At 51.1% G+C, this 25,156-nt stretch overlaps 2 protein-coding genes across 6 annotated transcripts; both read right to left on the bottom strand.

The window, feature by feature from the left end:
- Positions 1-3,925: 3,925 nt before the first annotated feature.
- Positions 3,926-7,785, bottom strand: CNPY2 (canopy FGF signaling regulator 2). 2 transcript variants are annotated; one of them, XM_062203456.1, is made up of 6 exons: positions 7,566-7,785; positions 6,861-6,973; positions 6,639-6,754; positions 4,717-4,920; positions 4,458-4,554; positions 3,926-4,111 (listed from the first exon to the last, which is right to left on the bottom strand). In XM_062203456.1, exons 2-6 carry the CDS (start codon positions 6,946-6,948, stop codon positions 4,068-4,070), a joined length of 549 nt encoding a protein of 182 aa, XP_062059440.1. In that variant the 5' UTR covers positions 6,949-6,973; positions 7,566-7,785; the 3' UTR covers positions 3,926-4,067. The 2 variants fall into 2 exon arrangements, with proteins under 2 accessions (XP_062059440.1, XP_062059439.1); XM_062203455.1 differs by having other exon boundaries at positions 7,479-7,784.
- A 584-nt stretch (positions 7,786-8,369) lies between these two features.
- On the bottom strand, positions 8,370-24,706 carry PAN2 (poly(A) specific ribonuclease subunit PAN2). 4 transcript variants are annotated; one of them, XM_062203448.1, is made up of 26 exons: positions 24,567-24,706; positions 23,580-23,975; positions 18,845-19,014; positions 18,620-18,740; positions 18,392-18,469; positions 17,759-18,026; positions 17,041-17,383; positions 16,748-16,844; positions 15,471-15,590; positions 15,135-15,254; positions 14,738-14,866; positions 14,401-14,612; positions 14,169-14,305; positions 13,928-14,034; positions 13,616-13,714; positions 13,424-13,497; positions 13,176-13,350; positions 12,736-12,879; positions 12,550-12,609; positions 12,235-12,325; positions 10,930-11,087; positions 10,689-10,832; positions 10,407-10,586; positions 10,196-10,289; positions 9,361-9,558; positions 8,370-9,013 (listed from the first exon to the last, which is right to left on the bottom strand). In XM_062203448.1, exons 2-26 carry the CDS (start codon positions 23,859-23,861, stop codon positions 8,979-8,981), a joined length of 3,636 nt encoding a protein of 1,211 aa, XP_062059432.1. In that variant the 5' UTR covers positions 23,862-23,975; positions 24,567-24,706; the 3' UTR covers positions 8,370-8,978. The 4 variants fall into 4 exon arrangements, with proteins under 4 accessions (XP_062059432.1, XP_062059434.1, XP_062059433.1 ...); XM_062203450.1 differs by having other exon boundaries at positions 13,176-13,323; XM_062203449.1 differs by having other exon boundaries at positions 14,169-14,302.
- Between the last annotated feature and the right edge of the window lie 450 nt (positions 24,707-25,156).

The following is a 25,156-nucleotide window of genomic DNA, read 5'->3' as shown; positions in this document are numbered from 1 at the left end:
CCAATACAGGATGTGGGCATCCCAGGCAGCAGTGGCTTAATCTGCTGCACCATAATAGCTGCCCTTCAAACATTTCACTGATAAATTATATGGCATCTAAATCCTTTTTTTTTTTTTTTTTTTTGGACAGGCAGAGTGGACAGTGAGAGAGAGAGAGACAGAGAGAAAGGGCTTCCTTTTGCCGTTGGTTCACCCTCCAATGGCCGCCGCAGTTGGCGCGCTGCGGCCAGTGCACCGCGCTGTTCCGATGGCAGGAGCCAGGTGCTTCTCCTGGTCTCCCATGGGGTGCAGGGCCCAAGCACTTGGGCCATCCTCCACTGCACTCCCTGGCCACAGCAGAGAGCTGGCCTGGAAGAGGGGCAACCGGGACAGGATCGGTGCCCCGACTGGGACTAGAACCCGGTGTGCCGGCGCCTAAATCCTTTTTTTAAAAGATTTATTTTATTTGAAAAGAGTTAGAGAGAGAGAGAAGTCTTCCTTCTGTTGGTTCACTCCCCAAATGGCCGCGATGGCCGGAACTGAGCTGATCCGAAGCCAGGAGCTTCTTCTGGGTCCCCCACATAGGTGCAGGGGCCCAAGCACTTAGGCCATCTTTTACTGCTTTAGCAGACCATAGGAGAGAGCAGGATTGAAAGAGGAGCAGGCGGTGCCAAATGGATACTGGTGCAGCAGGCTAGGGCTTTAACTCGCTGTGCCACAGTGCCAGCCCCAGCACCTAAATCTTTACAGTGCAACCAAATTTGCAGGGTTAATAGTATATGCTTGGGGCTAGTGTTTAGCTTACCGGTTAAGACACTGGTTAAGATGCACATTCCATATCAGAGTGCCTACATTCTAGCCCCAGCTCCAGCTCCTGATCCCCAGGAGGCAGTGGTGGTAGTTCAAGAGGTTGGGATTTTGCCACCCACACAGGAGACCTGGGCTGAGTTCCCAAGCTTCCAGTTTTTGGCCCTGGCCATGCAGACATTTGGGGATTAGCAATCAGCAAGTGACGGCTCTCACTCTTGTCTCCCCCGCACCCAAAAAAAGAAAAAAAAAAAAAAGTACATGCTACACCCAATGCTGGGCTGGAATAAGTTGTTTTAGTAAGCCTCCAGACAGGTTAAGACTAATTCATTGTGGTATGAACTTAGAAATGTGTAGCATGTATCCTTATAACCTTCTGAGGAGCAGATCAAGGTAACTTCTGCCCTTTCCTACGTCGGACGTATCACTGTGGCAGACCCTCCAGCTGGAGAGTTCTTAATGGTACCTGGACAAAGCAGTGAGTTTCATCACTAAGTTTATTACTGGGGCCAGGAAGGTTGCGGCACAACAGCTTAAGGCCCCAATGGTTAACACCTGCAACCCGTCCTGGAGCGCTGTTCACGTCCTGGCTGCTGTTTCCAATGCTGCTCCCTGCTAATGCACCTGGGACGACAGCCCAGTTACTTGGGCCTCTGCCCCCCTCTGTGTGGGGTACCCAGATGGAATTCTGGGCTCCTGGTTTTAGTCTAGCCCAGCCCTGGATTTGAGGCCATTTGGAGAATAAACCAGCAGGTGAAAAATCTTTTTCTGTCATTGCCTTTCAAGCAAACAAATCTTAATAGAAAATTTATTAAAACTTATAATTTTTGTTTTTGGTAAAAGTCTCAAGTCTCCTATAAGAATGCTTTTATACTTCTACAGCCGTATCACCCTGAATACTTCTGACAGACCTAGCTTTCTGGAAGAGAAAGGAATGTTTAGACATCAAGCAGGCAACGGGAGAACCAGGTATACTCTCTGGAGTATGAAGAATGTGAATATTACTCATATGCAGCACAGAAGGAAAAAAGTTATAAGAGGAGGTGTTTGGTGCAGTGGTTAAGATGCTACTTGGAACATCCACATCCAATATCAGAATGCCTGGGTTTGCTTCCAGTTCCAGCTTCTTTGAGTACCCTGGAAGCAGCAGGTGATGGCTCAAATACTTGGACCCCTGCACCTACGTAAGAGACCTAGATTATTGGGTTCTGAGCTTCAGGATTTAGCCTGGCTCAGTCTCAGCTGTTGTGGGCATTTGGAGGTGCGAACCAGAAGATGGAAGAATGATCTCTCTCTGTGTCTCTCTGCCTTTTGAATAAATGAAAATAAACAAAAATTTTTAAAAGCTTCCTTAGAACTGGTTTGGGAAACTGATTCGACAGGACAGAGCATTGCTTTGGGCTGATGAGAGAAGATGGAATCAACACCAGGCTCTGAGTTCTATGAACGAGCACCACGGGGCCTGTTCTGGGCTCATGTGTTAACGCTTTCAGAGGCCGTGGTCGCCTCCTACACCTCCTTGGTCCCAAGGAAGGGTTTTCTCACCAGCAGGATAACGTGCAGGGAGTAGGAATTCCTGTAGATGACACTGTTAAATGAAGGAGGTACAAAGAGGCAGACACCTTGAAGGAAAAAAGAAGGAAGGCCAATAAATAAAACAAGAGCTTTCCCAGTTAAGGAAAAAGACTTTATAGAACTGTACACATTATTATGTATCAAAAATGTCTGATTAAATAGATGAGTTATAAGAGTCATTGTTTTCACTAGCAATAACATTTCATAGCGATGGGTGCTACAAGGAAGCTTTGTCGAATACCTAACAGATTTTTTTTTTCCAATTTACTTGAAAGGCAGAGACAGAGACAGATAAGCAGATAGACAGAGACTGATCTCCCATCTGCTGGTTCACTCCCCAAATGCCTACAACAGCTGTTGCTGGGTCACGCCAAAGCCAGGAGCCCAAAACTTTATCTAAGTCTCCCATGTGGGTGGCAGGGGCCAAGTACCTGAGCCATCTCCTGCTGCCTCCCAGGGTCACGCTAGTAGGGAGCTGAAATGCGCAGCACAGCCAGAACGGGAGACCAGGCACACGGATGTGGGGCGCGGGCTCCAGCAGCCTCTCGATCACTGCCCCAAATGCCCACCCCGTTGAACTTCCATTCTGTTGGCCAGGCCCAGCGCAGGGCGCTAAGAACGATTTAAATCAGAAGCTACTCTGTGGCTGCACCAGATCAGACTGGCACTCGGGAAAGCAAGATCCTCGCAGATCCAGTTTTGTCACTGAACAGTAAGTCAGTAACCATGGCCTCCTTCGGCCTTGTTTCTCTGCCTGTAAAATGGGCAGACATGAGCCAGATGACCTCCAAGGTCCCTTTAGATTTTAAAATGCTTTAAATAAAAATAAATAAATAAAAGAAATAAAATCCTTGTTCAAGTGTTCCCTCCTTAAGGCATTCCTGAGACAGAAATGTTTCACTCTAAACCCTGAGACAGCTACACTTCAGAATCAGGGTGTTAAAGAAATTCCCCTCCACCCCCTGCAGGAAGAAAGGTACCCTTAGATTCTAATCCCTGAGGCCTAGTACAGAATCTCTAAACTTAACAAAGTCCAGACTGACAGTGGCTTGTGATGGAGATGAGAAAGACCTGCGCTCTGTTGCTGCTGGCATCAAATCTTAAAGCTTACGTTCACAAGCAAGGCCTTTCACGAAATAACACGGCTTCCCTCACCTCTCCCCTTACTTGTCAGCTGAGCTGGTCACATCCACTCTCCCCTTCCTGTCTCTGCTCTTGCTGGTCCCTCCATCTGCAAGGGCAGGGAGGGAACAAGAATGCATGAGCAGTATTTCCTCCAAGACCAAGCTCTGTTTTATGTGCTTCGTTGGCATGGGTACAAGGAATTTCTAGAATTCTGTACTACCACCGGCGTAGAGGGTCCTCTCTTCTCCATAATTAGAATCTAAGCACACCGTTTCGGGCGGACAGTGAATAACTGCTTATCTAGTTCATGAGTGGGGCGTAACCTCAGAAGGCAAGAGTGAAGGGTTCAGAGCTCTCTTTCCACTGCACCAGCCCTCAAGCTCTTCCTTCCCTATCTGTAATCCCCTATGTTCAGGCCTAATGGAAAGGCTGACTCCGGGCATGCAAAGACAACACATTTGCACTTTTGGTTTCATATTTTTTTTCAGTTCATCTCGGTAAAAACATAATATAAAAGGCAATGCCACCGTCTTCCCCTCCTGGGGGTGATCCATCAAGTCAGTCTGGGCTGCTCCAATGGTTCATAGCTCATCGTGAGATATATGCAGGGCATGGTCACACAGATCTGCAAACAGTACATAACGATTGGAAGGGAAACGCCACTTTCATTCTGACACACGCCACTAACAAGGAAAGACGGTAAGCCAAACTGACGTACACACCAACCACCATGCTCGAGAGCATATGCTTAGAAATGACAAAACATCCCCCTCTGCACCGCCCCTGCCCCCCACCCTGCTTCTATCTCAAATCTGAAAGCAGACAGAGAATGGAGAGGAACACTCCTAGTCCCTAAGCCAAGAGGCAAAGGAAATGGAAACCAACTCTTGGGCTATTATCAGGGTTCCCAAGAGAAGGTGGCTAGGTTCCATAGGGCGGTGAGAACAGGAGATAAATGGGGAGTAGCTTACCTGTTCGCTTACTACAAAGTTTGTCTTTAACATTGTCAGCCTCTCGGGAAAAGAATTCAATGAGTTCATCCTCATATTCTTCCACGATGCTCTCACACTGCCGACCCAAAGGAGAGACGAGTGATACAGGGCGGCAGGAAGAGGCCTCCTGCCTCTACCTCCAGAGAGGAGGACAAGGACTTCAGCCCAACTTTCTACTTGAGCCGTCCAACAGCCCTCCCAATTTCCAAGAACGAGTTACGCCCATGCCAGAGCTCACCGCAAACTTGAGGGTGCCGCTGATATCCGAGTCAATGCGGATGCCCTGCAGATCCAGTTCGCTGGATTCTCCGTTGCGGCCCACCACGCGCACGTAGTTCTTGCGGTGGGTGGACGGGTCGATCTGTTCCCCATACTCCTTCATGCGGTCACATACTTCCTCGAGCAGCTCTGTGAGGTGGGCCTCGGAGCGGGCGTAAGGCACCTGGAAAAGTCCTCAGCCTTCGGTCACTGTCTCCTATGTCTGCGCGTCAGTAATTTATATCCTTACTCTTCCTTCCAACTCTGGCTCAACCAACTTATTCTAAAAATCCTTCCCTAACTAACACAGTATGGCTTTATTTGTATAGTTTCAAAGTACAAAAATATATGGTTTTATCTTACTGCATGGCACAAATAAGACATGTAGCATTAACTCCAAATTATCAACTCTGATCAATGGTGTTCTTTTCCTTTGAATTCGTTCTTATGACTGTAGGTGATCAATACTCATGTTTACCAACTTATTATAAAGAATATTACAAAGGCTTCAGATGAAGAGAGGCACAGAGCTTCCATGCCCTGAGCACCACCCTCCAAAAGCCTCCACGTGTTCAGCCACCCAGAAGCTCTCTGAATCCTGTCCTTTTTGGTTTTTTATGGAGTCTTCATTATCTGCGTGTGACTGATTAAATCTTTGACCATGGTTACCAACCCAACCTTCAGCACCTCTTATCACTCCTTGATAATTTATTTTTATTTTTTTGGCATTATAATGAAATCGACACTTGTTTGCAGTAGGATAGCAATAGAGACGCAGAACAGGATATGAGGATGACAACTATTAAAACAATTCGGCCAGTGCTGCAGCTCACTAGGCTAATCCTCTGCCTGTGGCGCCAGCACCCTGGGTTCTAGTCCCGGTTGGGGTGCCGGTTCTGTCCCAGTTGCTCCTCTTTCAGTCCAGCTCTCTGCTGTGGCCCGGGAAGGCAGTGGAGGATGGCCCAAGTGCTTGGGTCCTGAACTCGCATGGAAGACTAGGCGGAAGCACCTGGTTCCTGGCTTCGGATCGGCGCAGTGCACCGGCAGTAGCAGCCATTTGGAGGGTGAACCAATGGAAGGAAGATCTTTCTCTCTCTCTCCCTCTCTAACTCTGCCTGTCAAAAAAAAATTTCACAGGGGCCGGCCGTGTGGTATAGCACGTGAAGCCACCGCCTGCAGGGCTGGCATCCCATATGGGAGCTGGTTCAAATCCTGGCTGGTCCACTTCTGATCCAGCTCTCTGCTGTGGCCTGGGAAAATAGTGGAAGATGGTTCAAGTGCTTGGGCCCCTGCACCTTCGTGGGAGACCCAGAGGAAGCTCCTGGCTTTGGATCGGCACAGCTCTGGCTGTTGCAACCAACTGGGGAGTGAACCAGCGGATAGAAGACACCTCTCTCTCTGTCTCTCTCTCTCCCTCTGTCTCTCTGTAACTCTGCCTTTCAAATAAAGAGTAAATAAATCTTTAAAAAAAAAAAAGTACTAAAAAAACCCAAAAGCTTCATAACCTTAATGTTTACATACTGCTCACTATGTACAGCTTTGTGTGTGTTACATTTTCAGCTGAAATCAATTTCCTAATTACAAGCATAAGACCTTTTATTCTTTTTGAATGAAAGTCTGTATGTATCCCAGTGCTAGGGAGGAAACAGGAGTGACACGAATTATAGATGTATAAAGAAGAGGGCTGATCAGGGCTCCCAGTGACAAGTTCTGTACAAAAACAGAATATTTAGGGGTTGGAGCCCGAAAGAAGGCACACAAGGAATAACCTCATGAGACAGAGCCCAATCTTTCAGGGACCTCTCTGAGTTAGTCTTCATTTCTATAAAACCAAAGTCCGTCTTAATGAGCTGCGTTCCCATTCAAAGCCAGAGTGAACTCTCCGGGGGAACTAACAGTTACCTCCACCACCGACTGGCTGCCGTCTGGATTGATCCGGAAAGATCCCATCTGAATGGTCTTCTTGGGGTCCACCTGGGCGATCTCCCACTCGAGTTCATCCACCAGAGCCCTGCAAGCTGGGTAAGAGGGATTCGCATTCATTTTCCCCCAGGCCTTGGGTCTCATGCCCTGCCCAGAGTCCGCTACCTCCCCCTTCTTATGTTTTGTGTGCTTTTTTTTTACCTCCACAGTGTAGATCCTGGCTCCTCCGAGCCCAGGCAGTTCCCAGCAGGGCCCCAAGAAGCAGGGCCAGCCAACCCCAGCCTTTCATCTTTAATGTAATGGGGTTGCTCCACCTGGATTTGGGTGGGAAAAAAAACAACACAGAGTAAGGAACCGACTCTACTTCCCCTGCACCCCCCACACTCCACCTCTCCATCCCAAGGCCTTCAAAAGCCTCCTGCCATTCTGACTGCTTTCCAGGAAATGGCTGGGACACAAAGAAGCTCCTCTGTGCCGGCGCTCGAGGGCTGACCCCTCCGGAGCGCAGGGCTTGGGGCTCAGGGGCAGGTGAGCCCCTAAGTGTTGGTACGATACCATTAGAGGCCAAGGGTTCACAGGGCTATGTGGCAGCTACGGGACGGAGGCCGGCGACCGTGCGAGGGGCCTGCGGTCAGGCCAGGCGGCCAGCGACCAGAGCGCTCAACAACCAGGCCCTGACTGGATCCTGCACAGAAGATGCCCGCATGCCCACCGCCAGCCTCCAAGGGACTGCCCGTGTGGACCAGCCCCCTTTCTGAGGGCTCCCCCATTGCTTTCGCTGCAGCCGGTCCCCAGCCCTTAGCGCCGCACGCGTCCCACCTCTGCTCCCAGGGCCGCCGCCGTGGCCCAGGCGCTGCAAAATCGCCGGACTCTCACTTTGGCCTCGGTGGCTCCCGAGCCTCGCACCTGGCTAAGGGGGGAGCGGGGCTGTCCGTGTTCCTCCAGAGCGCGTCGGTGCTTTCTAGAAACGGGGTGCCCAGGCAGCCGCCTGACCCAGCTCCCTGCACCCTAACTGGGCGCCTAAGCGGGGCTCGGGTTGTGTGGCCGGGCGAGCCCCCACCACACAGCGACCCTAAACCCGCCCCTGCAAACTCTCGCGCGAACAGGCAACGTGGGAGCGGCACTGAGGTGGCGAGGACCCCGGTCGCTTGCAGAAGGACCCAGACTTGCGTGGCCAAGGGCTCCACGTGACCGGCTGCCGGCGGGTAGCAGAACAGGAGCGGCGCTGGGCGCGGACGGAGCCCGGCGTGTTACACCGGAGCGGTGAGGCGCGAGCGATGCATCGCTCTAGGTGGGCTAGGACCTTCAGAACACCGGGCTGCTGCTAGCCTGCCAGACGACCTCGCCTCGAAACTACATCTCCCAGAACGCACTGCAGCGCCAGCTGACCTTTGCTGCTGCTGCTGGTGTCAGCAGATGCGCTGGGACTTGTAGTTTTGCGGCTTACGCAAACCATACCACATGTCTTCACAGCATTCTGACCCTAGGGTACTGGGCATCTACCGCAAAGACCTAATGTTGTCCAGGAAGGGAGTAATTTCACTTCTCCCGTATCCTTAACTTTGGACTCCGAAGCTTTACCTTCATTCCCGGATGCGGATTTGAGCACAACTTGAGTCTTCTGAGTGTTAATAAGAAGCCAAAAAAAAAAAAAATAGAGCTTCACAGACCCCCTACAAAAGCAGTTCTATAATGAGACAGGTGATTAGACAATATTTTCGTTTTTATTTTATAAAACATGCGGCATAAAATAAATTTTTAAAAAATAACAAAACTTGAGACGGGAAAGATGGAAGACAGATGCTTCTCAGCTGTCAGCAGGAATGAAGCCAGCAGCCAAGCTTTGTCCAGGAAACAAAGTCCCTTTTGGCAACGGTATTGGCAACTGTAGTTTTCTTGATTCGCCAAGCTGCAACATGATGATCCCTCCAGGCATCCCCTGAGCAATTGAAGACTTGAGCTAAATCTTGAGCTACTAAGTATATCCTCTTGTCACTGTCCAGTACTTCAGTCCCCAGCCAGCTAGGAGCTGAGAGTGTTGGTCCCAGAACCTTCTCCGCCTAGATACTAATCACCCAGGGTATTTATTAAGAATGCCAATCACTCTCCGTCTGGGTCTAGACTTTGTATCTGGCCTGCTGTTTTGCAAAGGATGAAGAAGGAATCCGGCTCCTAGAACCTTTGCATCAATTTTTCTGAGTTCCAGTTCTATTAATAGCACCATCTGTGGAGCCTGAGCAGGTCCCGTTCTGGAGGTGGACCCACTTGGGAAGCCATCTCCCAGTTCTGGGGCTGCAGGGCACTGAGGGAGAGGGCAGGTCAGAGCGCCAGCACTGAGGAGAAGACCGCTGTGTCTGTCAGAGACAAAACGAGAGCACGACTGTTAGGCGAGTGCAGAGAACACCTGGACGCCTCTCGTGAGGAAAATGGATGAGAAAATGGTGTGGACCTTCCCCAAACATTTCAGAATTCAGCAAGAGGAGATTAGAGGACCAATGCAGGGTTTCAATAATAAAAACAATTTCCCTGCCTGTTAGGAGGATTAAGTGCAATGGTAATTGCTAATTACTTTACAAAAAATAGGGTAAGGTTGGTCTTGTTATCATCACTCATCATCATCGTTGTGGTGGTGGGTATAACCTTCATGTATGCAATCAAAACCTGTCCGAGCCACTCTCCCTGTTCCCATTCCAGGCCTTACTCTTGGGACTTGTCTGGCCCTCCGGCTCAGGCACCTTCCAGTCCATCTTCCGGCCCTTCTCATAAAGGCCCTTGAGCACCTTGTGGAAGGATTCAGGCTCAGTGCCGTTCTTGCTTAGCTCTAGATACTTTCGATAGAGCTGAAGGGCTGTGCGGGCATCCTCAATACTGTCATGGGTCTCCCCTTGAATCTTCAGGTCTAGGGCGAGTAGAGGCAGAAGAGTTGGGGACCAGGCAAAGGGCGGTAGTGACATATCCCCCCGACTCCCACCCCATGACTCAAAGAAAACAATAAACAACCTATAAGGCAAAGAGTCAAACACCTTCCCTAGTGTAGAGGGGATACTGATGCTAATTGTAAAAATCCCTTGGGGCCGGCGCCATGGTTCAATAGGCTAATCCTCCGCCTTACGGCGCCGGCACACTGGGTTCTAGTCCCGGTCGGGGCACCGGATTCTGTCCCGGTTGCCCCTCTTCCAGCCCAGCTCTCTGCTGTGGCCCGGGAGTGCAGTGGAGGATGGCCCAAGTGCTTGGGCCCTGCACCCGCATGGGAGACCAGGAGAAGCACCTGGCTCCTGCCTTTGGATCAGCGCGATGTGCCAGCTGCAGTGCGCTGGCTGCAGCGGCCATTGGAGGGTGAACTAACAGCAAAAGGAAGACCTTCCTCTCTCTCTCTCTCTCTCTCTCACTGTCCACTCTGCCTGTCAAAAAAAAAAAAAAAATCCCTTGGTGAATCTCATCGCTAATTCAGGGCTGTCCCTACTCCCCTTTGATCCTCCAGCAGTTTTCCTATTTCTAATGAGCACCTCCGCTGTCAACAAGATAGGGCAACTCACCCAGAAAGTACCATGCAAGGAATCGCAGGGAAATCATTCGTTTTCGGGGCATGTGGAACAGGTACACAGTGTCAAGTACTTGGTCCTTGGGCACCTGGCAGGAATAAAACAGTGGGAGAGTTAAAGATTCATTTCCCATTCTCCAAAAGCACAATGTATACCCTGAGGGGCCCCACCCTCAAAGGTGATTCCTAAGAGTCCCTGCCCGAACCATGAGGTTGATGACCCTGAAGTCCTTCTGCAGGCCATGGCCCACAAACTTGACGCCAATGTCAATGAGAAACCGAAGCTTCAAGTAGGTGGACTTGAGGGTTGTGAGGTGCTTGGAGGAAATCTTGGCGTCAAGGTCTCCTGGCTTTATCCCCGAGTACTGAGTCAAGTAATCCACGACCTGGGAACAGAGAAAGGAAGTGAGGTGCAGAGTCTCCTCCTGCCACTCTTCCCTGGGTTCTCAAGTACAGGGTCTGCCTCACTCGCACACCTACAGTAATACCTGCTCCTGGGTAGAGATGTAGTCATCAATGAAGGGGATACCCTCGTTTGGTCCCTGGCCCCGAACACAGGTGATCCTTGCCACTGACATCTGGCTAGGTTTAATGGTGGACTTGGTGCCATCACTGCGTAACTCTGCTTCTTCCTATGTGAGGAGAGTCGATAAGGAAATCAGAAATGCTTGTAACTCCTAATGGCCTTACAGTTCCATTCCAATGTTCTGTCTTTTTAGTCTTGGTTACCTCATTGAGGGTGACAAACTCAGCATCGAGGCCCACCAGATCCCCAACCTGTGGCATTTCGTTCAGCATCAGTGGAATAAAGGTAGTATGTGTCTTCCGCTGCTTCCGTGCCAGTGAGGCTTCAGCCAGCAGGACACTAGCCTCAATAGGATTCTTGACTGGAAGGGAGAACACACGGGACAGGGGGCTGGGATAGGTATCAGAGGAGAAAAGCCCAAGGTGGCTAATGGGAGACTCTGGGTCTATGCTGTCATCCCTCAATAATTAAGGCATGCAAGTATAAAGATCCTATCTGATGAACAGAGCAGGTTTAATCAGAAAATTACAAAGAAACAGTGGCAGGAGTTTGGTGCGGTTGCTTGGAATGCCTGCATCCCATGTTGGAGTGCCTGGGTTCAGTCCCAGCTCTATTTCACTCCCAATTCCAGTGTCCTGCTGACGCTCACCCTGGAAGGTGGCAGGTGATGGCTCAAGTGGTTAGGTCCCTGCTGCCTACGTGGAAGATGAGGATTGAGTTCCTGGATCAAGGGCAACTGGGCGGTAGACCTGAGGACAGGATGTCTGCCTCTCAAAATAAGCTAATTTTTTAAAGAAATATACTAAGAACAGACAAGAAAGAACAAAGCTTTCATTTGGATCATAGCCTACAGAGAAAGTACAGTTAAAAACTACCAAACAGAGACTTAATAAGGAATATAGCTCCAAAAGGGGAGATCTCCATGTGATTATAAACATGGTTAGACTCAAACTCATAACCTGAATCACTCTGATCAAATTTCTCACCCTCATCTCTTCCCCTACCCCACCCTTGCGATCGCCAGCTCTAAACTCAAGGTCGAGGGTGAGTGTCGCGCCTAGCAGCTAGGCAGCCACTTAGGATGCCTGCAACTTGTATTCAGCCATCTGGGTTTCAGCTTCCTGCCAATGCAGACCCCAGGAGACGGCAGTGATGGCACGGATCAAGTGGTTGGGTTCCTGTTACCCACGTGGGAGACCTAGATTGAGTTCCCAACTTCTGGCTTCAGCATGGCCCAGCCTCAGCCATTGTGGGCATTTGGGGAATGAATCAGCAGAGGGGAGTTCTCCTCTCTGTTTATCTGTCTCTCTGCCTCTCAAATAAATGAATGAACAATGTTTTTAAACATAATTAAAATAAGTAAGCAGAAATCTTTTTAGTGTGCCCAGAAATATTAATGCTGGTTACCAATCCAAAATACTAAGACACTATATCCCAAATCTCTTCCTAAAGTCCTATCTAAACTATCTAAACTGCCCATACCCGCGGGTCCACTCTTTGTTACTTACTGTTCAGGTTATATCTGGAATTGAGATTTCTTTTCACGTAATAAAGGATAGCGGGTACTTTCCAATTCATGTCAAACTGCACAGCTTCATGCTATAGAAGAAAAAAAGCACTTATGGCCTTTGCATACACCCCCTTGTCCTTTTCCCCAAGCCAGGCAGAAGCCAGGACCCGGGTGCTATTTTTAACTCTGCTAATACTTTTCATTCCTGAGGATCCCTCCCTCTTGATTTTGCCTGGCTTTCTATAAGGCCCCAAGGATGAAGATGCTAGGAAAAGGGGAGAAGAAAGGTGGAGTGGAACGTGCAGCAACTAACCTTATCGATGGGTTCGATGAGAAAGTCATTGAAGAGATACCACTGCTGGTGAGTAACGCCCTGTGGAGGCACAGGAAGATGTATGTCAGAGTGATGGCTGGACCACTGTCTCAGACTCGGCGACAGACCTGGGACTCCACTGTGGCCATCCCCAGGAATGTCCCTGCCCTGTGCCACCTCACTCACCTCCTTGCGCTGGTGGTACGTCTCTCCAACTTTGATATGAGCCACCAGGCTGCCCCCTGTGCGTGAGTCCAGGATGTGTACCACAGTAGCCATCAGGTCATACACATAGACACCATGCTCCTCCTCTGCCCTGGCTGGGCCCCACTGTGAGGGGGGCACCCAGGCTGCTAAGCTAAGTTTAAGGATAGGGAAGGAAGGGGGGATGGGGACAGAGGACAGGGAGTTGGGGGTATAGGGAATGGGGGACCAGGGTGGGTTATTTCCATCCTAGCCCATCTACGACTCCCAGGGCTGACCTGAGCTGATCTGGAAGATCTTACAAGTTGTAAATCACAGGCCTCATTCCCTTACTAAGTTCCACCTTTCCCCAGCCAGCTTCACCTTCTGTCCCACCTCCTCTCCCGTATCCTCCCTGCCCCCATTCCCAGTTTTTCAACAACCTGCACCTCCTCCCCATCAGTCCAATTGCAAACATCCAGCCCTTTGTTCTTGGTCATCTTCATGCGAAGGGAGAAAGGAAGCCAGACATTCTTCAGCTCCTCCATGGAGGGACAGAGCAGTGCACCTTCAGGACTCCCCACTTCCTTCCTGTCAGCACAGAGGAATCGATGTGTCCTGCAGAGATCCAGCTGGTAACAAGATCTGCCAGGTAACACCATCCTTCGATAGCTCCCAAGACGGTGCCTACCGGTCAGCCCGAGCAAACTCCTTGTTCTTGACGACTTCCCCACCATGCTTCTTCATTGCCATCTTGAAGGCAACCTGAACACAGGGGGGAAAACTTGATTGTTTAGGAACATAAGCACAAACAGAAGGTGGCCCTAGGGGGAGACCAGGAAAGGCACGCCTCGACAGGCCTGTTTTCAGCCCTGGTCCTGACCTCAGCCTGCACTCTCCAGAAATCGGCCTCTTTGGAGCTGTTGACCTCACAATTGATGACAAGAATGTCTGGCAGATGACGGATGTTGCGGGTCTGAATCTGAGGATAAAACAAAGAAGGGGTAGCCAGGAATCTATGGGGAAAGAATCCTGGACAGGAACAGTAAGGCCTGGGGCCTGCATCCTAAGAACTGGGGTTCCTCCCACTCCCAATAAGACACCTAGGTGGCAGTGCCAACAGAGCCAGCCCCAAATGGGCCCACGGCCAAGTCCCCAGCACAGCAGGACTAGTCAGGTGCAAGAGCCCGCTCACCGTGGGCTGGTACTTTTCACAGTTGTCGCACCAGGCCTGTGTGTTCTGCTCCAGGCAGATGCTTCGCTTCAGCACCTGAGCAAAGTCATAGTTCTTCCCGGTTTTATCTGAGGAGAAACTGGATGCTTCATCCCAGGCTCTCCTCTCAGCCCCAGTTAACCCCCCAAGCCCCCTCCTTGGTGTTCCAGGACGTGCTGGGGAGCCTTCCCGACCCGGCTGCAGGGGATCCCACTGTTTCTACCCTCAGGGTAGGAGAGCGTGAAGAGCAGAGTGGAGGAGGCGCGCACGGTCTCGCTGCCACAGCGACACAGGCTGCAGTTCTCCATCTCGCAGCTGAACAACTGCCCAATGATAGAGTCCCCCGATGAGCAAAAGCTGCTAAGAGTGGGGAGGGCGACAGAGGCACGCTGAGGGAGCTGGAGACCCCCTGAGGCACCCAGGGGCTTGTCACGGGAGTTACCACTATTCCTGACCTGATCCCATAGCTGCCTCCAGCACCACGGTAAGCTTGGGGCACTTCCAGCTCCTGCATATCCTGATGCAGCTGGGTGAGAATGAAGCGATTCCACCTCTGAATGAGCCTGGCCAGGTTGCCCTTGCCGGAAGCCTCGTCCGAGTCAGCCAGGATCAGACCAAGGGCTGAGGCCTCAGGAATGGTACGGAATGCTCGAAGAAAATTACTGCCCTGCAAGTGTGTTGGAGGAAAGGAATCGTTTTCTCTTTGGGGGTCATTTGCACTGCAGTGCCGCTGCCTGCTGTCCACCTCCCTTCTCCGTCCACTTTAAGTGTCCCAGGTCTCCAGGCACTGACCTGGCAAGGGTCGCCACGAGAGAGGTCCAGCATGTGGAAGAGGAATCCCAGCTCACAGGCCAGGCAGAACTCCTTCTGGCAAAGGTGGTTCTGGATGAGACAGCGAACAGGCTCCAGGAAGTAGAGCACCTGGAGGGGAGAGCAGAACTGGTGCAGGCAACTGGGACAGGGAAGATGAGAGATGCAGCAGTGAGGTGAGCTGATGGGGGATACAAGGCAGGGGCCATCCATGAGCACTGGAGCCCACAGAGGGGACCTCAGGTTGTGAGGCAACAAGGAATGGCAGAGGCGACCACGGGAAGGTGGGCTTGGTTGAGGAGACCTGGAAAGAGTACAGTCGGGGGTGAGGAGCCACAGGCAATAAGCCCACTCAAGCCATGGGAATACCAACCCTTACCTGGATCATGCAGTTACAGTAGGCATTGGGGATGTGAGGCTCTAGTCCAGCAAACAGGGTCTTGTTGTAATGTTTGAAGTCAAAGTCTTCCAGCCCCAGCTTGGAATATTTGATGGTCACCTGAGATGGAAACAGTCTGAGTAGGGACGAGGAGATCCTGAGAGTTCCCCCCAAACCTCCCCAGTAGCCACAGCCTTGCCCAGATCCTCTCTCTTGGGCTCAGGTCGTAGGTGAAGGCCTCCTGACAGAGTCCTTCAACTCCTTCATGTACCATTTCCCTCCCAGGGCACCTTGCCCCACATCCCACAGGGCCCCTGCCATGCTGTCCCTTAGCACCTTGCGGTATTTCTTAGAAACCATGTGCAGATGTGGCTCCTCTTCCCGCCCTATTGGTGACTCGGGGACCTGGCTGAAGGTGTCAAATTCACTGTCCGACTCCTTGAGTCGGTAAGGAATCTAGAGTTTTAAAAAAAAGAGTTATCCTTGTTGGATCTTCACCATCTTTGGCTTCTCCTTCACCTTTATCCCAATGCTGAAAGAGCCATCAAGTCCTAAACTATCTATTTTCATGGCATTCTCAGCATCTGCCTTTTTTAAATTTTCTTTTCTTTTTTTTTTTTTTTTGAGAGGTAGAAAAAGAGCTAGACAGAAAAAGAGACAGCCTATCCAGGGGTTCACTCCCCAAATGCTCATGATGACCAGGACTAGGCCTCCAGGGAGCCAAAACCAGGAACTGAAGAACTCAGTCCAGGTCTCTCACACGAATAGCAGAAGTCCAATTACTTGAGCAATCGCTGCTGTCTCACGGGGTCTGCATTATCAGGAAGCCAGAATCAGGAGCCAGAGCCAGGAAGTGAAATCAGGTACTCCGATATGAGACGCAGGTGTCTTAACTGATAGGCTAAATGCCCAACCCCTACTTCCTCCTTTTTATTCTCACTGCCATCCCTCTGCGTCATCGCAGCTGCGCAGCTGTGACAGCTGCCACATGGGTCTCCCTGTGTTCACTCTCTAGCTCACCACCACCAAACTAACCCTCCCAGAAGGCTGCTTTCGGTGTGTCACTACTACACACTGGCACGCCAGGCTCCCAGCCTGGCCCTTTCTAACTTTCTCTCTCTCTTGATTTCCCAATGCCAAGTCTCCTGCAGCCGGGCTGGTGGACTCAGAGCCCCCGCAGAAGTGGCCCTTGCATTTATGCCTCTGAGACCTTTCCTAACGCTGCTCTCACCGTGCCTGTTCTGTATTACCATCTGCCTGCCCTACTGCACCTGTCCTGCCCAGCAGCCTCCTCCTTCATGGCGCCGTCCCCGACTACTCTAGCATCTCCGGCACTGAATGCTTAGATGTTCCTTTAGCATTCAGCAACAGCATGGAAGCAATTTCTGATACAGCAATGTCTCACCTTCACCAACCACACACTAAACTTCCTAAAAACAGGGACTGCATCTTTGAAGTCTCCAATTCCTCCCTAACACCTAATACAGCTCTGTCAATATTTTAGAGGTCCCCAAAAGCCTTTACGAACTGTTTAAAACCAAAAGACCAATAAAGACAAAAGGAGCAATGCCAGTGGACTGGGGCGGGGCCGACTCTGTCCCCTCTGAACACACCTGATTACGTAGCCTGGTGCGGGGGTTGGGGGCATAGCCAATGAAGCCTACTTTCTTCATGGTGCGCAGAATCTCTGCATCCACGGGAGGTGCTCGCCTATAATCCAGTACAGGTCTAGGGCTTAAAGGGTCACAGTGTCCACCCATCCACTCCCAACCCCAAGGGTCCAGAAAGAAAATACGGAAGGTAAACAAAAACCAGGAAAGTGGTAAATAATGACAGGGCTAGCAGAGGATTCAGGTAGCTCAGTCCTTTCCCCCTCCCTCCTTTGGGCCCAGAGGTGAGGTACAACCTGGGGGCTGGAGCGGAGTTGGCAGCAGGCCAATCAGAGAGAAGTGTGTCGGTAGTGAGTGGCACAGGGATGAGGGAAAGAGGCAGCAGGTCCTGGCTCCAGTCCAGAGGAGGTAGTGAGTCCACGAGACAGGGCAAAGCAAACTCAGTCTCACGGGAGTAGGGGTTGAAAGAAGGCTCAGGGGAGTCAGTCCAGAGGTGCACACAGCCCTCAGAATCCCCAAAGGCCAGGGCCTGCTTGCTGGCTGACACATCAAATGTCATTAGCAGAGGACCCACAGGATTCACATGAAAGATGTCTGCTGGGTTGGCCAGGCCGGTGGGTTCACAAAACTGGCACTGTCCTAGGAGGGAGGAAAAGCTCAGTGAGCCCTGCGATGTGAAAGGAGCCCTTCCTACCCAGGTGCCCTGATACCCAGGCCACACCTGAGGCACGTCTAGAGGCAGCATGTCCTCTGACCCCTTCCCATAAGCCACAGGAGCCATTCTAAGAGTGACTCTCCCTACACTATCTCTTTTTCTGGTGTTCCTCACACCCAAAGTGGGGGGAAAACAAATCAAAGCTCTAAACTCTACCCAAACCCCAGTGAAACTGTGGGACCCTGGTGAAAGGTTACTTCTTTTCTCCACAAAGAGGTTTCTGGGAGAGTACTCCTCCTGGGGCCAATTTCCCCTTCACTCACTGACCTCTGCTACCTGCTCCGATATCTCCTTCCTACCCGACTGAGAGATGATGGCGAGCCGAGACGTATACGTGGGGATGAAGCGTAAGAAGGCGGGATCCACATGGACCTGAAGCGGTGTAATGGCACGCATCATGCGCAGGTCGTACACCTTAAGGAACCGGTCGCAGGCCAGGCCAGTGAGGCGGCTGGAGAAGCCACAGGCAGCCAGGAGGTTGCCGTGCACGTCAAAGTCTGACAGACTCCCCGAGAAGGCGTCGAACTCATGCTCCACCTTAAAAGTGCGGAGGTCTCGCAGGGAAATCTAAAGAAGAGACAGTCTGTTATCTGCCAGCCCTGTTATCAGGAAGAGTTATCTGCCACCCGCCTGACGCTGTGAGGTCATGACCAGAAGAACTGGCACTAGAGCATATGGACAGGTAGGACTCAGAAAAGGCAAACGGAAGCCAAGAGCTGGAGAACTCGTGTTCACCCTTCTGCCTCCAAGGCACTGAGTCACGACAGAAAACATGAGGCTGCGAGACGACCACACAGGGTGATGTAACTGAGCAGGAAGTGACTTCACCCTTCTAGTCCCCCGCCTCCAGGCCACCACTCCACGGGCAGAATGGAGGAGAAGCAGAAGCCCATCAGACATCCAGGGAAACAGGGTGCTGTGGGGGAGAGGACCTTGCCGGATGTGTGGCCACAGAAGAAGAAGCGATTCGTCTGTCTCATGACGGTGACTCCAGGTGTCTCCACTGCATACTGCAGAGGGAAGCAGGGAAAACCAGTGGGACGGATGATTTTTCCCAGAGAACGGGGTAACTGCGAGGTCACCCACCAGCCCGAGCATACACTGGCCCTGGCCCAGCCCCCTAACCTCAGACCCTGCATGGGCCTTGCCTGCCCCTGTACCTTCTGAGTCTCCTGGACAGTGTTAAGATCGATCTCCAATATGTGGCTCTGCAGCCCACCAACAAGGAGAGTGCTGCTGTCGGTCAGCAGGAGGCTGTGCATATCCTCACTCTCATCCAGCCTGCGGGGGAACAGGAGAGGCTAAGAGACCAGGGCCTCCCAGGCTGCCAACCCCAAGCCTTCCTATGCTGTGCGTTCCCTCTTCCCCAGTCCAAAGCCACTTACAGGTAATCAAATATAATGAGGCCCCCACGGGCCATATACTTGAGGTTGTTCTTGGTGAGAAAAAGAATACCATTCTCTAGGCTCTGGATCTGTCGAATGTCGTCATTGCCATTGACTTGAAAGGATGAGTAGCGCTCCAAGGCTGGGCCGAAAAATGAAGTGGCATGGCCCTGTTGGGGAAGGAAACGACAGGTACACCACAGTGCAGGGACAGGGCCACCCCAATACAGGTCAAGAAGTAGGCCTTGCTTAGCTTTTCTCCTTTCTTTCCTGGCCTTTCTAGCTAGTAGCAACTGGGGTATAAGGCCAGGGACCAGTCATCTTAGCAATAAAGAAACGGATAATACTGTCTCATGTAAAAAGAAAAAAAAAATACTGTCTCACATTTGGTTAATGTATTACAAAGTATATTTGTAAATCCTTCATTTTATCCTTATAGTGACTCTGTGAATAGGTAATGCCTCAGTTGCTTCGGACAGTGTTCAGAAAGTCAGGAGGGGCCAATGCTGTGGCAAAACAGGTTAAAGCCCCAGCAGGCAGTGCCAGCATCCCATATGGGCGCCACTTTGAGTCCCAGCTGCTCCATTTCGGATTCAGCTCCCTGCTAATGTGCCTGGGAAACCAGTGGAGGATGGTCCAGGTCCTTGTGCCCCCACACTCATACGGAAGACCCAGAAGCAGCTCCTGGCTCTTAGCTTCAGATCAGCTCAGCTTCAGCCATTGTGACCATTTGGGGAGTGAACCAGCAGATGGAAGACTCTCTCTGTCTACCTCTCTGTATAACTCTGTCTTTCAAAATAAATAAAATAAATCTTAAAAAAAATAAGTCGGCCGGCGCCATGGCTTAACAGGCTAATCCTCCGCCTTGTGGCGCCGGCACACCAGGTTCTAGTTCCGGTTTGGGCGCCGGATTCTATCCCGGTTGCTCCTCTTCCAGGCCAGCTCTCTGCTATGGCCCGGGAAGGCAGTGGAGGATGGCCCAAGTCCTTGGGCCCTGCACCCGCATAGGAGACCAGGAGAAGCACCTGGCTCCTGGCTTCGGATCAGCACGATGCGCCAGCCGCAGCGGCCATTGGAGGGTGAACCAACGACAAAAGGAAGACCTTTCTGTCTGTCTCTCTCTCACTATCCACTCTGCCTGTCCAAAAAAAAAAAAAAGACAAAAGTCAGGAATATGGTCCCATCCCCCAGTGTGGAGCTAGCTTCCTCATGCTCCACAGTCCTAGTCCCTGCCAGCCAGCTGGGAAAGGGGTACTATGAGTCACAGGCTGGAACAGAGCATGTGAAACACATTCCCCTTTGATTCCTATGAGGTCACTTGCTCCTGGTTTCTCTCCTGACTCTTAGTTCATATCTTGGCCTTCTGTGCTCCCTTCCCTTCTGACCACTCTTGAATCACGGCTGTTCCCAGCCCACTGTCTTCTCATCCTACTTGTCTTCCACTGCCAAGGTTTCAGTGAAACGTCTTAAAGGCAATGAAGCCTCATTTCCTTCCCTAGCTCAGCTTCAGACTTAGAGATCCAAATGCCTACTAAACATCATCTCTCCTTGGATAGCCCTGAGAACCTCAAATTCATTATATTTTTAATGGCATTCACCACTTTGATCCCATTTTAATTCTTCGTACTATATTCTCTATGTTACCTGATCCACTCAGTTGACTAAGTCATCGAATAGTCAAGTCCGGTTTATTTCACTTCCTAAATATTTCCCAAGTCTGTTCTTATGTACCCATCTCTGCAGTGCATCCTTCAGGCCTTCATTCCTGCTGTTTATGTTTTTTCTTTTTTTTTTTTTTTTTGGAGGGGAGGCAGAGTGACACAGAAGGAGAGACAGAGACATCTTCCATCCGCTGGTTCACTCCACAAACGCCTGTAACAGGCAGGGCTTGGCCAGGCTGAGCAGAGGAGCTAGGAACGCCAGGTCTCCGTCACTGGTGGCAGGGAATCAAGTACTTCAGCTGTCACTCATTGCTCTCCCAGGGTGGACATTTAGCAGGAAGCTGGATGGGAAGCAGAGGTGGGACTGGCTCCCAGGCACTCTGATATGGGATGTGGGAATCCCAAGTGACAGCTTAGTCTGCTGGGACACAATGCCCACCCTCTTTGTCACATTTTACGTGAGCTACTATGGTAGTCTGCAAATTGATCCGAGTCCTGCTCCATCTTCTTTAAGCCAAACTATATCCTGCTACTTCAGCATTGCCTAGAGGCAAGCCACACCTTGTCATTCCAGATAGAAATCCTGGATGATCAAATCTAAACTCTTTCAACACAGCATATGAAGCTCTCTAGAAGGTTCTTTCTCCAAATATCTGCATGGTTCCTTCTCTTCCTTCTAGAAAACATAGAATGGTCATCCTAGCCTGGATAAAGGTCTCTCTACTCAAGGGTGACTTTATCAGACATCTTCTGTTCTAAAATAGTACCATCTCCCACCCCTCACTGTCTCAACTCCCTAACTACACTGTAATCTTTTTTTTAGTACAAACCAACATCTGAGAATATTGTATTTTTTCATTTGTTTACTGCTCATTCCAAACCTTATAGCAGGGTTTGGCACCAAGCAGGCAGCTCAAAAAGCAGTCAGGTATCACTTCCTGAAGTAAGGTGAAGGAAGGCCATCTCTGACCCTCCAGTAACTATTTTCACACTGGCATTTAGCACCATGGAATTACCTGTTTAAATCTTTTCCCCTTCAGTGTCCCGTAAACTCCTCAAGGGAAAGGATTGCTTTATTCAGCTTCCTTCTCTGCCTAGATACTGCCTACTAAATGGAGTAAGTCACAAAAAAAAAAAGTCCATCCCTTCTAATGGAAAAACAATTCATGTCCTGTAAAAGGTAAATTAGGGGCCAGCGCTGTGGCGTAGTGGGTAAAGCCGCTGCCTACAGTGCCAGCATCCCATAAGGTAAATTAGTAAACCAAGGGCAGCACATTATTATTATTTTTTTTAAGATTTATTTATGGCCGGCGCTCTGGCTCACTAAGCTAATCCTCCGCCTGCGGCGCCGGCACCCCAGGTTCTAGTCCCGGTTGCTCCTCTTCCAGTCCAGCTCTCTGCTGTGGCCCGGGAGTGCAGTGGAGGATGGCTCAAGTCCTTGGGCCCTGCACCAGCATGGGAGACCAGGAGAAGCACCTGGCTCCTGGCTTCAGATCGGCTCAGTGCGCCAGCTGCAGCGCACCAGCCATAGTGGCCTTTGGGGGGGTGAACCAACGGAAGGAAGACCTTTCTCTCTCTCACTGTCCACTCTGCCTGTCAATAAATAAATAAATAAAAATGTATTTATTTACTTGAGAGGCATAGTTACAGACAGAGGGACAGACAGAGAGAAAGGTCTCCCATCCACTGGTTCACTCCCCAAATAGCTGCAATGGCCAGAGCTGGGCGGATCCAAAGCCGGAAGCCAGGAGCTTCTTCCTGGTCTCCCACTTGGGTGCAGGGGTCCAAGGGCATAGGCCATCTTCTATTGCTTTTCTTTTTTTTTTTTTTTGACAGGCAGAGTGGATAGTGAGAGAGAGAGACAGAGAGAAAGGTCTTCCTTTGCCGTTGGTTCACCCTCCAATGGCCGCTGCGGCTGATCCGATGGCAGGAGCCAAGTGCTTCTCCTGGTCTCCCATGGGGTGCAGGGCCCAACCACTTGGGCCATCCTCCACTGCACTCCCTGGCCACAGCAGAGAGCTGGCCTGGAAGAGGGGTAACTGGGACAGAATCCAGTGCCCCGACCGGGACTAGAACCCGGTGTGCAAGCACCACAAGGTGGAGAATTAGCCTATTGAGCCGTGGCGCCAGCCCTGCTTTTCTAGGCCATTAACAAGGAGCTGGATTGGAATTGGAGCAGGTGGGACTCAAACCAGCACCTATACAGGATGCCGGTGCTGCAGGCTTAACCTACTACGCCACAGCACCGGCCCCAAAGCACATTATTTCTTACAAAATCTATGGCTCCATAATATATTGGCAATACGGAAACATATTTTTTAAAATTGCACTGATGGGCTGGCGCTTTGGCACAGCAGGTTAGGCCATGGCCTGCAGCACCCCATCCCATATGGGTGTCAGTTCCAGTCCCAGCTGCTCCACTTCTGATCCAGCTCCCTGCTAAGTGCCTGGGAAAGCAGTGGAAGATGGACCAAGTCCTTGGGCCCCTGCAACCTCATGGGAAACCCGAATGAAGCTCCTGGCTTTGGCCTGGCCCAGCCCTAGTCTTTGTGGCCATTTGGGGAGTGAACAAGCAGATGGAAAAATCTCTGTCTCTTTCTCCTTTTCTCTCTGTAACTCTGCCTTTCAAACAAATAAATCTCTTTTTTTAAAATCACATTGATAACTGCTCTGAGATTAAATCAACCCGAGAAGACAAAACAATTCCTTGTAAGGTATGCAGACACATTCACTAAACATTCTATAATTATAAAAATGGAAAACAGAGAAAGCCATTAGAGATTAGGTTTAGGTGGCTATAGACTAACTGATGGCTAATTATCAAGATTAATCAAAACGAGAAGGGCAAACAGGCTAAAGTAGGATGCCTCCTGAGAACGAATACCTGTGTAACTCATCCCTGGATCCTAGGCCCCCTGTTCTGCCTCCACCCTCCTCTGGTCTGGATTTAGAGCCCCAGCTAACTCACTCATCACTTCCACTCAGTTCTAACTCTGGGCAAAGCAGCTCTCCTTGGGCAGAGACCAGAGACCAGCAGCTCCTTTCACTCCCCTCCAAAGGGATACAGTTCTTACCCCGTGGCTCCCCACCCACAGCATCTCCTCATGCAAGTCAAAGTGAGAGACGGAGACGGGCACGCCCACTTCAGCCACCATGCTGTGCAGCTCAGAGTAGACACCTTCCATTATGTGCACCGACTCCTGGACAGGAAGAGCCTCCAGGGCTACTCCCTCCGGGTCCAGCTCCACATTCTGTAGCAGACTCGAGTTCAGGTGGGCATCCAGGACAGGGTCCAGGGTGGAATGCATAGCCGGAGCATACTCTGCCAATCCAGGGTCCAGACCCTCAAAGTTCATGATGCAGGCAGTTGATCAGACCTGTGTCGCACCCTCCCTTGCCACAGTCCCTTTAGATGAGGGACCCAGCCTTCAGCCAGACAGCACCAGCGGGCCTAGACTGAACATTCTGGCCTGCAAAGGGAAAGAGGTTAACTGAGTCACGGGTAGGTCTGGGTACTGATCCTAGGTTATGCGAGCAGGGGCGCCGCGAGGCTGGCGGAAGGGACGAGATGGCAGGGAGGGGTTGAAGCAGGCAGGACAGGGGTGGGGAGGTGGGAACACTTATCCTTACTCTCCTCTGGGCCCTCTCTTCTCACCACTCTGCTGTCCAACCTCATCCTTGCTTTCCCTCCCTCCTCCCGCTCATTCGGGAGACTTCAACCCTGGGACAGGTGAAGGGAGCGAGAACTGTAGCGGGTAGAGCTAGGTTGAGGGGTCCAAGGAGCTTTTCCACCAGAACTGGGTAGTGAGGGGAACTAGAGATGTCAGTTTCCCAGAATCCTAAGCAATAGTTACCCAGGATTCTTTGGGGAAAACAAGAATGGCCACTTATGCACGAGTAGGATGGGGGTAGGGGAGGGTGATGGAAACGGATAGCTACCCAGAATTCTCTGGGGGAACCTGAGAAATCGGTTACCCAGAATTCTCCCCCGGCGGCGGGGAGGAGATTAGGGCAAGGGTCAGATGTGTTCCTGGGATGCCTACGGGGGAATGGGTCATTACCAAGATTTCTCCATGGCGGATATTTTGGAGCGCGTGGAATTAAAACGAGTAGTACGAGAGCGAGCGCCGTCAGCTGCGTGGGAAATTCCAATTTCCCTAGTTCTCCCCCGCGCCTCCAGCTCAACCGAACTTACGGCGGGAGGAAGGGCGGGCTCATAGTTGACGCTGCCAATCAGGAAGGGTTTGGAACACGTCGAGCCAATCGGAAGGAGCCAGGTACTGACGGCCCCGGAGAAGGCGTGTGACGCAAGAGCGGGGCGATACGGAGTTACGGCGTGCCGAGGGGGACAAGTGGAGGCGGGCCCGGCGTTTCCGTGGTGTGAAAAGTAGCTTCTTGCTTAACCCTATTGGAACGAAATTAGCCCTAGACTTAGAAGGCGAACCTTTGTGCTCTCTGTAACTTTAGAAAGTCAGACTGAGGGGCGCCCAAGGAGGGTGCTGGCGGGCGATTCCTGGGTATTCCCGGCGTGGCTTGGTCCACCCCCTCTCCAAGCGGCGCTCCGGTGAGCCACCCCGCCATCTCTGACCCTGCTGCCCCCGAAACTCGCTGGTATTTCCTATCATGTGTAGATATGGGTGAGAAAAAAGGA

Source organism: Lepus europaeus, chromosome 10, assembly GCF_033115175.1.
Source record: "Lepus europaeus isolate LE1 chromosome 10, mLepTim1.pri, whole genome shotgun sequence".
Lineage (NCBI taxonomy): Eukaryota > Metazoa > Chordata > Mammalia > Lagomorpha > Leporidae > Lepus > Lepus europaeus.
Note: the sequence above shows the minus strand (reverse complement) of the source record. Positions and strands in the feature narration are given on the sequence as shown.

Coding starts and splice junctions, on each gene's coding strand:
- CNPY2 (XM_062203456.1), bottom strand. CDS start 6,948: ATGAAAGGCTGGGGTTGGCTGGCCCTGCTTCTTGGGGCCCTGCTGGGA. Junction 4,921..6,638: donor GCAGCCAGTCGGTGGTGGAG/GTAACTGTTAGT, acceptor GGACTTTTCCAG/GTGCCTTACGCCCGCTCCGA. Junction 4,112..4,457: donor ACTTTGTAGTAAGCGAACAG/GTAAGCTACTCC, acceptor TACTGTTTGCAG/ATCTGTGTGACCATGCCCTG.
- PAN2 (XM_062203448.1), bottom strand. CDS start 23,861: ATGAACTTTGAGGGTCTGGACCCTGGATTGGCAGAGTATGCTCCGGCT. Junction 15,591..16,747: donor GCACCAGGCTACGTAATCAG/GTGTGTTCAGAG, acceptor TTAAAACTCTAG/ATTCCTTACCGACTCAAGGA. Junction 14,306..14,400: donor GGAGGCAGCTATGGGATCAG/GTCAGGAATAGT, acceptor CCCCACTCTTAG/CAGCTTTTGCTCATCGGGGG.